General features: G+C 49.7%; 1 protein-coding gene across 3 annotated transcripts in view; it reads right to left on the bottom strand.

Annotated features, from left to right (window-relative positions):
- LOC130682170 (dehydrogenase/reductase SDR family member on chromosome X-like) overlaps positions 1-15,998 on the bottom strand; it is a 108,319-nt gene that overhangs the window by 77,353 nt on the left and 14,968 nt on the right. For 2 of the 3 annotated variants that reach the window (XM_057496323.1, XM_057496325.1), the window contains exons 2-3: positions 2,969-3,076; positions 598-666 (exon numbers count right to left, since the gene is read on the bottom strand). In XM_057496323.1, coding sequence (XP_057352306.1) covers positions 598-666; positions 2,969-3,076 — 177 coding nt within the window. The remainder of the gene's footprint in view (positions 1-597; positions 667-2,968; positions 3,077-15,998) is intronic. The other variant, XM_057496324.1, reaches the window with a different exon arrangement.

Below are 15,998 nucleotides of genomic sequence, written 5' to 3'. Positions count from 1 at the left end.
GAGGGGACTTGGGGTGTCTCCAGGCTGCCTCGCGTGACCTCGGTGGGCGCAGCCGGGCACACACTCCATGTCTCGCCCTCCCTCGCTTTCCCTTCTGTCCTTTACCAGGAAGAATGACAGGAGCACGGCTGCGGGAGGCTCCAGTTTTAGGATACGCTCAGAGCTGCAGGATGGACCCCACGGACCCAGACAGACACATGCATGTTGTTTAAGTAAACAGAGGCACACGCACGGCTCAGAGAGCCTCAGGAGCGCACAGAATCAGGAAAGGAGCTGGAGACAGACACACACGTGTGCACCCCTCGGGTTGAACAGGTAGACAGGACCATGGGATCCAATTTGGACAGGGATGAATGTCTCATGGGGCAGGTCCCTGCTGGATTTTTCTACAGAAGTAGATGCACCTACTCGCAGAACCAACACCCCGGAGGCCCCCACCCAGAAATCAGAAAACCCCCAAAACAAGAGCAGTAGAAACAAAGCTCCCCCAGAATAGGTCTACCACCGTCCCTGGCCCTTTTTGCACACGGGGGGGACGGCCGCTCCTCCGTGAACACAGATGCAGACCAAGCACCACCCTGGACTCCCAAGCAGTACCTTTCTCATTCAGCGTTTCCTCTTTTATCTTCCTCACGGCTTCTTCGGCTTTTCTGTCATTATTTCCAGCTAAAACGACAAGAAAACATATGTTGAGCGGTCAGGCCATGCAGACACGCTCCAAGACAAACGCATGCTTTCTTGAGATGCAAAACCCACCCCTGACGGGAGCCCCGGATGGCTTCTCCTTTGGGTCTGGGGTGGAATTTGGCCGCCAGACCAGACTGGCCTGTCCCACCTGTCGACAGGAGACATGTTTTCTTTAGCCTGGATGGGCAAAAAGTGGCCACTGATGGGGACACTGGGGTTTTCAGTGATTTCAGGGTCACAAGGCTACTGGTGGCAATGAACACATCGGAGCCCAGAACAGCAGACGCCTAAAAATGCTGGCGGATTGCGAGAAATAGAACTTGCAAAGAAGCTCTGAGTCAAGGCCCACCCCGCTGGTGCTGACGCCCCGAGCTGGGAAAACGGTCACCCGAGGTCCTCAGCCTGGACGTGGGATCCTCACCCCATTACCGGAGACTCCGTGACAACCTGCAGGTACGATTCAGGGGACGCTAGCAGAGAAGGTCCTTCTGCATGCAGGTTGTCACGGTGAAATAAAGCCTTGGAAATGTGGGGTTACAAGGTTTCTTGAACATCTTCGTAGCTAGATGGGGTTGAAGGGCGGGGGTTCGATTTTCCAAATATTGTCGCACACAGGTGTCGTTTTAAGGTGTGCTTAGCGGGGCTGACGTTCGCAGGGGGAAGCTCAGAAGACCCTGATGCCTTTCTGGGCGTTGGTGCTTGTGAACACCCGGGCGTTAACTAAGACAGCTTACCAGCCTCGCTGCAGGAATGAGACACGAGGAGCCTCAGCAGAAGGGGGTGACCACTGGTACCCCAAGAACACAGGTGCACGTGCGAAGCTCCTGGCACCCCAAGAGTGGGCAGGTGGCAGGAAGCACCAGCCACGACACCTGGCCCGGGAGGCGAAGAGCCCAAGAGGCAGGGCCAGCCCACACCACCGCCCGACCTGGGCCCAGGACCCGCGGGAGACGCGTCCCCTACAGGAGCGTCGTCTTTAGGACTCAGGCAAAATGTCAGTGAGGAGTCCTTTTCTTCCCCCCTTCTGCATGTGGCATACACACACACACTTCTGTTTTCATTTACCCGTGCCAGCTAACAAGCAAGCGGCCCTGCGATTATATTCCAGCTTTTAGTCCATGTTATGTGCTCTGTGGCTTCGACAAGCGCCCCGAGTTAATTTATGCAATGTCCTTTCCACAAGAAAAAAGAGTTTGCAACAATTATATATATGAGATCTCTTGTCTCCAGTGGAAGACCTAAGATAAATATGGCAAAGGACATCTTTCGGGGGTGCTTTGGACTATATAAGCTGTCACTGCCTTCAACAAGTTCACAGGCACAGACATCAGGACGATGCAGCTGTGAAAACAATCTGTACCTTCCAGTCCCTTCAAGAAATGGAAAGTCCCACAGTCCCAAGGCTTTGCTTGGAGACTCTCCCTGCCCTGGGGAAAGACCCCAAAAGCTATCTTCCATCTCTAAATGTTCTGGTCATCAAAGACAGAACATAATAATAACTTGCCTTTATCTGGGGGTTGCATGTTCCCGAAAATGAAGGATGCGGTCAGAGAAAGCTGGGGGCGTCCACCCCGGTGGCAGGGCAAGCCCGGCATGGTCACCACCTTGCAAGGATAAGAAACTCACTCTTCCTACTGAGGAAAGCATCGGAAGAGAGGTAAGAGGTGCTCAAGGTAAGTAAGGTCATGGGGTGGGTCCTGAGCCCATAGGACTGGTGTCTTTCTAAGAAGAGAGGACACAGACACGCACAGAAGGACGACCCCACGAGGACACGGGGAGAGGTCGGTGTCCACACGCCCAGGAGGCCCAGCCCTGATCTTGGGATCCAGCCTCCAGGACGGGAGACAATAATGTCTGTGGTTTAAGGCCTCCCTATTATGGAATGTCCTTTCCAAAAGAAAAAAGAGTTTACAACAAAGAGTTAAAATATAGATAGATAGATAGATAGATAGATAGATAGATAGATAGACAGACAGACAGACAGGTAGACAGATAGATAGAGGTCCTTTATTATGGCAGCCCTAGCAAATTAATTCCGATTTATTGTTGCTCTTCCCAGGGAATCACGCACACACAAAATAAGATCAATCTTCAGGCAATGCCTATGTTCACTTCCAAAAGAGTATTTACCCACATTTTTGACCCTTTTGGCACTTATAATATCAATGCTTACGTCTTCAGCCTCTGACTGCATTTACTGTAAGCAAATGAGTATATACACATGCTCGAGGTGAAGCGTCACGTTAGCGGTACAATAAACGAACTGTAATAGAACCCTCACCTAGGATAACATGCATGCCGAGTCTCGCCAGGTACTTGGCCGTAGCATAGCCGATGCCATCTGTCCCTCCGGTCACCACGGCAACACGTTCCGGTTGTCGAGGGAAAACTGCAGAGGAAGAATCATGGTAAGGTTGACAAGTAGAGTGCAGACAGGAGCCTTTACTCGTATCATTTGTGTGGTTTCTGCAGGAAGGAGCCGGAGAAGCAGGCTAAGCTTTAGAAATAATATCAGCAGGTGTTTGGACGTAGGGGCTGCCCCTAGTTCTCTGGGACCTGGTCCTGGGAGGTCATGGTGGGCGGGGTGGGGTAGAGGAGGTGGTAGGTGGGGGCTCCGGACCGGTTAGTTTGCATTTTAAAGGCATGCTCCTGAATGAGTCGTTTGGTATCTGCAGGAATAGGGCAGCCCTGGGAGCCTTAGCATATGATAAAGGACATAAGATGGGCTTTGTAATACATGCTGTCAGGGCGCCTAAACAGACGTTTGGAAAAAGAGACAGTTAGAACCATATGTTGTGGAGCAAACCAAAATAAACTCTTAAGGGGAAAATGTGAAATGGTGAGCATGACAAGAAAGTACAAACACACTGATTTTTAACGATGGCGTTGGGAACACCCACCTAATGACACATCAAAGTCACAACAAATAAATACATTTAACAACTAGAAAAATTTCATATGGTAAGAAAAACCACCAGAAGACAAGTTAAAAATAAATGGTGACCTGCCATCACCTTCAAAGGGCTACTTTCCTAATATGTAAAGAGTTCTTATAAACCAAGAAGAGAGCAAATGCTTCATGGAGGAAAAAGGCAAATGTCACACACATTTTTATGTGAAAATATACCAACACGGCCCTTGAAAGACTGGCACCCAATAACAGAGGTGGTCGTTCAATCTCTGCCGAGACACTGTTATCATGACGTGTCAGATTGGCAAATGGTGAAATGCTCCAACGGCTTCTCTGGCATCGCGGTGGGGACTAGGTGCTCACATACACAGCAGGGGGGAGTACAGAATGGCTAAAGGCCAGGAGGGGACACTGAGGAATGCTGGGTGCCTCTGGAAATACACTGATCCTTCAGTCCAGCAAGGTAGCTTGTAGGAACCCACCCTGAACACACAAGGTAGACCCCAGTGAGAAGCCAGCGTTAGGGACCACGGCATCCGGCACATGGACAACCAGTGCACCCTGCCGGGAACCTGGGCCCATGCTCCGTCCCCACCATCACAGATGGGCAGTGAGCAGCCCCCAGTGGCCTGAGCTGCCCAGAGAAATTCCACCTGCCGGCCAGAGGCCAGGCTGGAGTCATGCATCAGAACATGCTTCCAGTAAGTGGGGATGATGCGAGCTTCCCTTCCCATGCCATCCACCACCACAGGGGGCATTCGTGCACCGACATGAAGCAACCCTGCAAAGAGAAGGCCCAAGAGTGATGCACAGCATGGGTATCTTCCCTAGGGCTGTGAGGATGCCCCCGTGGTGCAGTCAACATTTCCCATGGGAGGTACACCAGAAAGAGCAGGTCCCTGGCTGGGACTCTGGCATTGTGGACCCCAAGTGCTTCCTTTGGGCCCCCCATCAGGTTTCCAGGCAGCCAGGCTTGATTCTTCCCAGAGGGAGGCCCACCCTCATGTGGTTGTAGGCCCTGGGAAGATGCACAGCACCCTAAACGGGTCCCTTCTCAGGCTCCTGAGGTTGCAGGGAGTGTTCACTCCGGGACGGCCCCACAGTCAAGGCACTGCTGAGCATGGCCTCCCTGTCTAGACCAGACCTCCAGGACCCGGTCTGAGAGGAGGAGGAGCATGGGGTCCAACCAAGAACCTGCCTCCCAAGGCCTGCCGTACAACCATGCATCCCAGCTCCATGACATCGCAACTCTGTGACATCACAACTCAGTGACATCACAGCTCCATAACACAACTCCATGGCATCAGTTGCATGTCATCACAGCTCTGTGACATCACAGGTGCATATCATCACAACTCCATGACATCACAACTTCATGACATCACAGGTCTGTGGTATCACACGTCAGTGATGCCACAGGTGTATATCATCACAACTCCATAACCTCATAGCTCTGTGACATTATAGCTCCATGACATCGCAGCTCTGTGATATCACAGCTCCATGACATCATAGGTGTATGTCACCACAGCCCCATGATGACATCACAGCCCTGTGACATTACAGCGCCATGAGACATCACAGGTGTATGTCATCACAGCTCCATGATGACACCACAGCTCCATGACACCACAGGTCTGGGACATCACAGCTGTGTGTCATCATCACCCCTCCCACAAACTCAGCCACAAGATCTGAACGTGTCCTAAGCACCGTGCAGCGCTCACTGTGCACGTGAGGGCTCTGCCTGCTGGTGCCCTTACCGAGAAGGCACATCTTGCAGCTCCAAGTCCTACCCATGCAAAGCAGGCAGCAGCCTCACCCTCCCAGGTGGGGCCCCCCTTCAACCTCAGAACAAAGCGAAGGGGCCCAGCCCAACAGTGGGCACAGAAGAGACTACAACAGAGGTCCCCAAACGCTCCCACCCACGGCACGCTGACCGCCCTGAGATGTTTTCACGGTACTGCTAAGGAAAAAAATGGAAAAAAATATATAGTGTATGTGTTTTATATGAATATAAATGAAATGTATACTTATATTTAAATACTTATAAACATTTAATGTCTTGTGTATGTAAAAAATTATATTTCTACATCTAAAATGTTATTTATACTTAAGTACTTATGAATATTTAATGTTTTATTTATGTAAAAATTGTATTTATACATTGAAAACGTTACTTATATTTAAATATTTATAAATACTTAATGTGTTATTTATGTAAACGTTTTATGTGTACATTTAAAATGTTACACATTTATATTTAATGTCTTACTTATGTAAAAATTTCACGTTTCAAATCTTAGTTTCTGTATTTTATGAAAATAAGTAAAATGTGATTATTTCATCACATAAAAATAAATATTTTCCTTTTTATGCAAATGTGTAATATTTAAATATTACATGGCTCCTATATATAAAATACATGTTAAAAGGAAAAATTGATATTGGAGATAATTCTTTCAAAGGCTTACTGGGAGACTCGATACAATTCAGGCACAAAAAAAAAAAAAAAAAAAACCAGCAAATTTGAAAGTGAATGACTAGAAAATATTCAAGCTGCAACTCAGAGAGAACATTTTTCAAAAAGTCAAAAAAAGAACTCAGAAGTTCCAGGAGTCATGGATAATATCCAACGGTCTCATCCCCAGGTCCCTGGAATCTCAGGAGAGACAGGAAGTATCTATAAGGGAGGAAACCTGAACATTTTCTCAGCAGGAAAGACAGCCCACGAATAATGAGGTTGATTTTAATTTCCTTCTTTGCGGCCTTCTGTATTTCCCAAACCTAAGTGAGCATAAATGACCATTTTCCATTAATCACATTCTCAGTGAGTAAGGCGTTGCAGACCTGTTTTGACGAGATATTTCATGTGAATGTCATGTGACAAGATGCAAACACCACAGTGACAAGAGGCCGTGAACCAACATGAACTTTAAATCATGGGACTGGCGTCCCCGACGACCTGCCCCAAAGCAGGGGGTCTCCAAGCCGTCAAACAAGGTGCCTGCGTCGTCAAACAAGGTGCCTGCGTCACGAGGGCCATTTATGGTCACAGTTTGTCTCGAACCTACAGACCCAAAGGTGCTCCTTTCTGATGGGAGGATGAAAGAGCAGCTTAATCGACCCTGCGCTGGTGGTTAACGCACTGGGGCTGCACATGTGACCGGCCTGCCACCTGGCTGGGCTCCGACGCGAGGCCAGCAGGGAGAAGAGACAGGAACCTTGTCCTGGAGGCCTGAACCCCACTGCCCAGCCCGGTGCCGGGTGCAAGGCCCGCGAACAGTGAATGTGCAGTGACTAGATCAACGAGCTAACCACGAGGCCGCCACCCTCACACCCTAAAAGAGCAAAATCCATTCCCTACGCATAGGGCTTTTGTCCCTCAAATCCGTGTGTGCGATGCTAACCCCCCACGGGATGGGGTCAGGAAGGGGGGAGCTCTGGGATGTGATCAGGTCCCCAGGGTAGAGCCCCCACTATAGATTATGTCCTTATAAAGAGTCCCCGGCCCCTCGTCCACATGAGGACACGGCGAGGAGCCGCCGTCCACAAAACAAGACTTAGATTCTCACAGACACCGAATCTGCCAGCACCTGCATCTTGAGCTCCCAGCCTCCGGGCTGTGCAAAGTCTGTGTGTGTGTTGGTTTATCAGCCAGTTTCTAAAATAAATCGCTCCACACGGGCTGAGACTTTAACACCGTGCTGGAACTCAGCTAAGTGGGATCGAGGGGTCTGTGGAGGCCACGTCCCTTCTCTCCTTCTCTTTGCTCAGATGCCTGCCTCCACCCATGCATGTTTCCTTTTGAAAGAAGGGATCCTTGAGCACTTGGGTGGATGGTGAAGCCCCCCATGCCACAGAGGGGCAAGGGGGGCTCTGCAAATATCTGCACAGGGTCCGGCACAGTCTCACTCTAACTACTAAAAATGAGCATTTCCTTCTGCACAAACACGCATCTGTGGGAAGCACCAGGACACCCCCATGTTTCTGGTTCTGCAGGACTAAACCCAGCACGTCAGAGCTGCAACACACAGGGCTTGTTTTGAAATTCCCTACGAGAATTTTGGAGCACAAAATCTCAGATGCGCAGCAGAGAAAAGAGGGTTTGCGGTGCAGGGCTCGCATCCCGAGATTTGTGCTTTCAGACTAGCTGCAGACCACACACCCGAGTCCGCACTGTCAGGGGACAGAGTGCAGAAAACTCTACGCAACCTCCAACAGCCAGGGCAACCTATGTCCCACCTCGAAAAAGCCAACCCAAAACACACTTTTGGGATGGGCGCAGATCAGAGATTAGGAAACAGGTGCTGACGCATCTGAGGCTGCCCAGGTAAACTGGCGACGCCTGGAAAAGTCACAGGATGCCTCCTAGAAGGCAGGGGAAAATCCTTCCTTGGCGGGCACCTTGGACGATGAACAATATCAACAGCTGGAATCCGGAGTAGGGCAATTCGTCCACACCCGCTCCTGTTGGGAAAGCACCGTGTCTCTTGTGAGGTGCTGAAGCTCAGGAGCAGTAGAGACAGGCACCCGTCTCCCTACTCTCAGCTGTCCTAAGTTGCACGTGCGAATTTTGCAATATTGGGCCCCTGGATCGGGATACACCCGGCCCTCCGGCCGGCCCTCAAGCACAACGCCTCCTTCCTCGGTCTACACCAGGCACATCTGGAAACTGCTGGAGGAAGACGCACCTCCAAAGCCTTTCGAGATGAATTCAAGGATTCCTGATGGAGCACGGAGAGATGCTCTGGAGGGCTTAGGGGGGCCTGAGAGGTGGAAAAGTGGGGGCTGAGCAAACATGCGCCCCCCCCAGAGAGAAGGCAGGAGGTAAAGAAGGTCTGGGGGAGGTATGTGCACAGGGGCATGGGAGTCCTGGAAGACTGGGCATGTTTCCAGCACAAGAGGGCATCCTCAGTAGAGGAGGTCACGGGCGGGTCCAGAAAGAGGCAATTCTGAGGAGCATCTGCTTGGATGGATGGGGGGCATGGATGCAGCTGGGCAAGCAGGTGGGGGGTAAAGCCACTAAGTGCGGGTCCTGCAAAGTGTTGGGGCCCACCTGCGTCCCAGGCAGACCCCACGCCCGCTGACCCGCTGCATCTGCCTTCTCTGCACCATCACGTCTCCCTCCGTCAATGCGCCGGCTTCCCGCCACGTGCAACTTCTCAGTGTGCAATGTGCAGGCTCCCCCTTCCTCATCACAGCCGTGCAAGCAGGAACCGCCATTTCCTCCGAATCCCCATCGGGCTGTAATAGGGCTATTTTTTTCATAGACAGAGAGACCTGAAGGGCCAGGCTGACCCCATAACGTATCAGGAGGGGGCAGTGACACCAAGTTCAGCACATGGGTGCTTATCTATACACACAGGCTGACCCTTAACACCATGGGTTTGAACCACGGGCCCACTGAGAGGTGCATTTTTTTTTTCAATAAATATATTGGAAACATTTTTGGAGACTGGCAACCATCAGAACATTTCCTAGCTTATTTATCCTAAGAATACAGTATACAGTACATGCAAAATACGTGTTCATTGACGGTTTGTGTTGTCGGTAAGGGTTCTGGCCAATGGAAGGCTCTTCATAGTTATGATTTTGGGGGGTCAAAACTTATACATGGATTCTTCAACTGCGTGTGTGGGTCAGCACCCCAACCCTCATGGTGTTGAGGATCAACAATTGTACTTAAACTCCATAAATGCATATATACACACGCGTTTAAACACGCCGTTTCACGTCACCTTCATGCTGATTTACGGCAAGTTCATGAAGGTTTCACCGTTACTGAGCTCAGGCGATGGACTAGTTTCAAGGAGCCTTTTTCTTATACAAGAGCAAAGGCCCTGTTCTCTCGTTACCCCCTCACCAGAACTGAGAGGAACAGAGATTCCACTTCCCTGTCACAGACAGTTCCTCACAAGTCCCTTGGTCCACAGCAAGAAAGCCATGGGAAATGCAAGGAAAATAAGTATCAAGTGGTCAGGGGAGATGTGTGGGTACCCGATGCACCCCAAACATGCCACGTCTGCCCAGATGTCCACCATACACGGGAGGCCACAGGAACCCAGTGAAGGAACTGCCGAGGTCAAGGGACTCAAGGTCAGCCATGCCAAGCGCAAGCCGTACACCCAGATGCTGGGCACCCAGCCCCGTCACAGGGCCAATCCCAGCCTGTCCCATCCCAAAATGGGCCAAGCATCAGGCTGTCACATCCCCAAGTCCTTGGCACTGGCAACGTGTCTCTGTCTGGTTTCTTCCGAGCACCACAAACAACAATATCACAGAGGTGTTCCCTGATGGCACGAATAGCTCCCGGGACAGTTCACTTCGTGTGCCTGCATGGCTGGACCCTGGTGCCCAGATATGTGGTCAGACATTATTCTGAGTGTTTTCAAAAACTGTTGGATTTTGGTGGGGGGCAGGTGAGATTAACATTTAAATCAGCTGACTTTGAGTAAAGGATATTTCCTCCAAAACGTGGGTGGGTCTCATCCAATCAGGTGACAGTTTAACCAGAACAGAGACAGATATTCCCCCAAGCAGGAAGGAATTCTCCAGCACACAGCCTTCAGACTGAAACTGCATGTCTTCCCAGGTTTCTGGCCTGCTGTGCTACCCTGCAGGTTTCAGATTTAACAAGTGTTCATAATTGCATGAGCCAATTCCTTCAGACAAATCAATCTCTTTCTCTCACAGACACATTCTCTCTCGCTCGCTCGCTTGCTATAGAGCAAGAGATAAAGATATAGATATTTACATATTTAGAATGCACTTCAGAAAAACAAGGAGCCATTTTTTAGTGTTTAACTATATAACCCATGCACTATTTGGAATATACTTATAGTAAAAGTGCACATCATTTGAGTCCAAACTGACAGCATTTCCGCTGAGATGGTCAATGGGATTCACACATCGCAGACCTAATTCTTTAGCAAACAGCTGTCCAGCCACACCGTTGGTGTTCCGTCCAAGGTGCATGTCATCATTTTACGCTAGATGGACAGGGTAAGAAATTTTGTAAATCCTCAAGGTCTGGTTCCTTTCCAGTTACAACCCCCTTTTTTAATGTCTGTCTGTCCTGTTGCATCTCCCTACAAGCAGCGAAAATCCAGTCCCCGCCGTCTACACATTGCCAGGTAGTCTCTTCAGCTAAATATCCAAGCATATTGCATATTAAGTTCTACCTTCTGCAAAACATAAGCACATGATTTGGCCAAGTTCTCTGCCACTTTATACCAAGATGGCCTCCCTCCAGTTTCTAACACCTGCTTAATTCTGAGTGAGACCTCAGCAGAGGCACCTTTAATGGTCCTGCATCCACCTTCCTGGTGTTCATGATCATGTATGTCACTCGGTAAGACAGCAGAAGCTTTCTCCACAGCTCCCCTACAAACAGGGTGGCTTCAGCCCCAGGGATGGATTCTCTCCCCGTTCTGCAGGCTGGGACCCGAGGTCCAGGGCAGGCTGGTTGTGCTGAGGCCCCTCTCCTATGTGTGAAGACACCATCTTCTCCCTGTGTCTTCCTCCTGGGACACCCATCCTATGAGATCAGGGTCCCCCTATGACCTCATCTTAACTTGGTCATCTGCAGAGACCCTATTTCCAGATGTAAGGCCACCTTCCCAGATACTGGGCATAAGACTCTAATATACCTTTATTTAGGGGGGGGTGCCACACAGTTCAAACCCTAACAATGATGCACGCACACCCATGCAGGGATACACCAGCCTGCCTGGAGGGAGGTCCCTGTGGTGAGTTCTTCCTAGATCCCTCCAATCCCTGGCTGCACACAGATACACAGGATCCCTCCAAATCACCTTGAGGGTCACCTGCTGTTCTCCACACTCCCTCCACCTCACGTCCTGCATGCATCACCAACTCATACATGTCCGCTCATCTCCAGTGGCCACGACAGACTGAGCCATCTGTGAGCTGTGGCCATAACCTGACCTCGGCGGCACCAGCCGTTACTGGGACCAGCTGGTCATGGTACCACAAGGCCACCCCGTGACCAGGCACTCACCCACTAAATCCTCCCAGATCTACTTAGCGATGCAGCCTCCCAACACAACCGTGGGCTGTGAAGTCGCTTGCCACCAGATTTGTTTCTGCACAACCCCGCATCTGAAATAAGAAGGCAAGAAACACCAGCAGCCATTATACACTTGGTGAAGGATCATGTTTGCACAGTGAGAGATCCTCTTCCAGAACCCACACTATGTCTAGAATGCTGGTAGGTCACTGTTCTTTTTTGAGAATCTGACGTGGAGGCTTGACCTCTGGGCTGGGTGAGGGGGCCAACATTTGGGAGAAAGGGTACAGTGCCAGCTCTCTGCACACCTAGCTCATGGACCACCTCACAATAAGTATGAGATGGCTCCAAAATGTAAGTGCAAAAATTCAATCATAAAAATAATACAATAGGCTGGTGGTGGTGTGCTTTCTTAATAGACGATCTCATTGTAAAGATGGCTTTTCAAAGGAAGATATAGAAGTCATGGAAGAAAAGTGTAATTGTGACCACATAAAAAGACATTTCATTCTACAGCACACAAACAGCTCAAGGAACGTCAAAAGGCCAACAACAAACTGCAGCTCATGGGATTGAGGTTGCATTTTTTGTACACAAAAAACTTGTACAAAATGACATGAGAATGTCTAAAAAAAACCAAAAATAGACCCAAAAAATGAACAAGGAATTCACAGATATTGAATAAAATATACCCATCTAAAATGATGCTGAAACTCAGTCGTGATTCAAGAAAATAAGAGTAAAGAAAGTTACTAGTTTTCCTCAGTTATATAGAACAGTGAGGGCCTATGCAGGATGGGTAGGCGTCAGAAAAAAAATAAGATGCTTGCACAGCTGATTTTCCACCAAGAATGTATGTTCTCAGGAGGCAAGCTGGAAGGGCTGTGCAGCATTAAAATGCACTTTTTCTTTGGCACGCCAATTTCATTTCTAAGAATTAGTGACACAGACACACTCCCATGGGTATGCAGATGTATACGAACAAAAACACCGAGGGCAGGTCTGTCTATATAATAGAAAGCTCTTTAGTTTGATGGTCCTTTTACACAAGACTTTATACAGGTGTTCTTCAAAAGAATGCCGCCTGTCGGACCAACAGCGTGAATGACTCCCCGGGGGAATTCAACTGAGTGGAAAAAGAAAAAGCAACTTCAAAAGGCATCCACAAACTGACCCATGCAATGGAAGTGCACAGACCTCAACCCAGAAGCACAGAGATGCACACATGTTAAAAGGGAGATCGCTGAGCCCAAGCAACATGTTATCAACTGAGGGGAAATTGGATGAAGGCTACACAGGATTTCTCCTTAAGTTCTCTTAGGACTGCATGTGCATTACAATGATCTCAAAGTAGAAACATAGAAGAAAAAATCTAAGCTTAGGTCATAGACTCAAGTCTTCTTTAAAAATATACTAAAAAAGAAACATTAAGAAGGCTTTGTGTTCTCGGCTCCCTGCCAGTTGGGAAAATGTCCCGTGTTTTACGGCCACTCCCTTGTGAACTGGTGATAATTGCATGTCCTCTTTGAAGTAAGCATTCAGGAAGACGCTCACCATCACTAGCCATCAGGGAACCGCAAACCAAAAGCATTGTGTGACAGCGCTTCACGCTCACTAGAATGGCTATTAATTGCGGGAAAAAAACACACACACAATACAAGTGTTGGCGAGAACGTAGGGAAATTGGAGCCGTCCCACGGGGCGAGGGGGAATGTAAAATGCCTCGGCCACTTTGGAAAACAGTCTTGCAAATCCTCGCATGGTTAAACATGGGGATGCCGCGTGGCCCGGCCACTGCCCTCCTCGGTATCTATCTACACAGAAGAAATGAAAACCCGTGTCCGCTCAGATAGGAATGTGTGAATGCTCAGAGCTGTGTTATTCACAACAGCCAGGAAAGTGGGAACAAGCCGAGTGTCCATCAGCGGTTGAGTGAATAAAGGAAATGCGGTCCATCCAGTCCATGGAATATTACGAGGCCATGAAAAGGAGGGGCGCTCTATCAACTCTACACTGCGGACGGACCTGAAAACATGATGGTCAGTGAGAGATGCCAGACACACAAGACCCTATAGTATGTGATCCGATTTATATGAAATATGTAGGATGGGCAAAGCCACAGAGATCAAAAGTAGACTGACAGTTGCCAAGCAGTGGGGGTAAAGGAATGGGGAGGGGTGGCTGATGGGCACAGGGCTTCCTTTGGGGGTTATAAAATGCTCTAAAATCACAGGGCCGTGGTGCATGTCCAATTCCACAAAGACAGTAAAAACCAGTGAATTGTATCATTTAGTGGGTATACTGCATGCTCAACTATTTCTCCAAAAAGCCATTTAAAATGGGGAAATGCCTTGTTTACTCATGAATAACAGGGGACGGGTGGAGATTTGGAGGTTCGGTCCTCCCCAGTGAGCTCAGCGGGGGCAATGCTGATGCAGACAGGAGGGTTGCAGCAGGGTGAGCTGCAGCCGCCCAAGGACAGGTGGGGCACAGACCAGTGTCACACACAGAATGAAACCAGCCCGGGATGGAGCTCTGAGACACCCATGGTGGGCCTGGGGTCTCGACACAGGGAAGCTGTACTGGCCACGCCCAGAAAGAAGAAGGTGGGGGTCCGAACCATCAAACAGGGGCCACGGACAGTGGGCGGCATCCGGAGCTACCATCCAGGGCTGTGGGGCCCTCCTGCTTTAGGTTGAGAACAGATGCCCCCCAGGAACATGCTCAAAAGCAGCAAGTTCCGGACCACGAACTCGGCCGCCAGCCATCCACCTGCCTCCAAACCAACAGGGGCTCTTCAGCCGAGAAAGAGCCACGGCCACATTCAGAAAGAGGCCCTGAGCCTTCCAAACTTCCATTTAAGTGCATCCACCGAAACGATGTTTTATGACAAGTTTATCTCAATGAAAGCGGGGGGCAGGGGTAATACGGGCCTATGCCCAACTATAAAGGGTATTAGGTGGAGGCCAGCTCATTCAAGCTCCACTTTATAAATCACGTGCTCAGAACCTCCTGGGGGATAAAATGATCCTAAGGACAAAGCCATGTCTCTTGCCGTCACTTAGAGCTGGTTTTCAATACGCCACAGGGACGTGAGGAAGTGAAAAAAAAAAAAAAAAACGGGATACAAAGTTGTAAGACATGTATGACTATGTTTCCATGACATTAACATTATAGGGAAATCAATGGAATAGTCACTACAACTAAAAGAAGTCACACGCAGCAAGAAACGTCTTCGGAAAACTGAATTCAAAGTCAAGAAATCTTTCCCGTTGACAAGGAGCAGTGTGGCCAAAGGTGGCCTGTTTTACACAGGGCAGGCGCTTGGCAACTGAGTCCTACAATATGATGGAACGAGATGTTTTCAAACGCACCCCGTCATGCCTGAAAGAGGGGTGACCCCTGTATGCCTTGGACCCCGCATCTCTTACTGACTTTCTGTAGTGTAGTGTGGGGACATAAAGCAGGTATCAGGGCTCTGCAGGGAACAGACCAATAGGGAACAGAGAGAGAAAGGAAAGAGATTTCATTTAAGGAACTGGCTCATGCAATTGCAGATGCGTGGAGGTACAAGTGCAAAATTTGCAGGATAGGCCAGCAGGCTGGAGCCCCGGGGAAGGGCTGATGTTGCAGGTGGTGTCCAAAGACCGTGTGGAGGCCCCATTCCTTCTTTTCGCTGAGACCTTTACCTGATTAGATGAAGCCCACCAAGGCCACAGAGCAAGATCTGCTTTCCTCAAAGTCTACTGAAGTAAATGTTAGTCTCATGTAAAAAATACCTTCGCAACATCAAAAGTAGTGTGCGAATGAACACCTGCATCCGTGGCCCAGGCAAGCTGACACATAAAATGAGCTAGCCGGATGCATACGACGTTTCGTGCAAGGAAAGAGTCCTAACTACCTACTGATGGGCATCGTCTGGAAAAGCAGACGCAGCTGTTAGAGAACTCCTTTGTGAGCTGAGCCGTGGCCTTGGGTAACAGCTAGGGGACATGGGGCCGCAATCCGAGAGCTGGGGGCGCGGGGGCAGCAATACCAGACCTGGGGGACACAGGGGACTCAATCCGAGACCTGGGGGATGCAGGGGCTGCAATCCCGGACCTGAGGGATGCAGGGGATGCAATCTGAGACCTGGGGGCTACAATCTGAGCTGGGGGAACACGGGGGCTGCAATCCCAGAGCTGGGAATTGTGGGCAGCAATCCCAGACCTGAGGGACATGGGGGCTGCAATCCTGGACTTAAGGGACGCAGGGGATGCAATCTGAGACCTGGGGGACGTGGAGGTTGCAATCCCAAGTTTCTGCAGGACAGAAGGCAGAAGGAAATGGGCCAGGCCCACAGTCCCTCTGCATGGCAGCCTCCCTGGG

The sequence above is a fragment of the Manis pentadactyla genome, chromosome Y (assembly GCF_030020395.1).
Source record: "Manis pentadactyla isolate mManPen7 chromosome Y, mManPen7.hap1, whole genome shotgun sequence".
NCBI lineage: Eukaryota > Metazoa > Chordata > Mammalia > Pholidota > Manidae > Manis > Manis pentadactyla.
The sequence above is the reverse complement of the archived record's forward strand: the minus strand, read 5'-3'. Positions and strand labels throughout refer to the sequence as shown.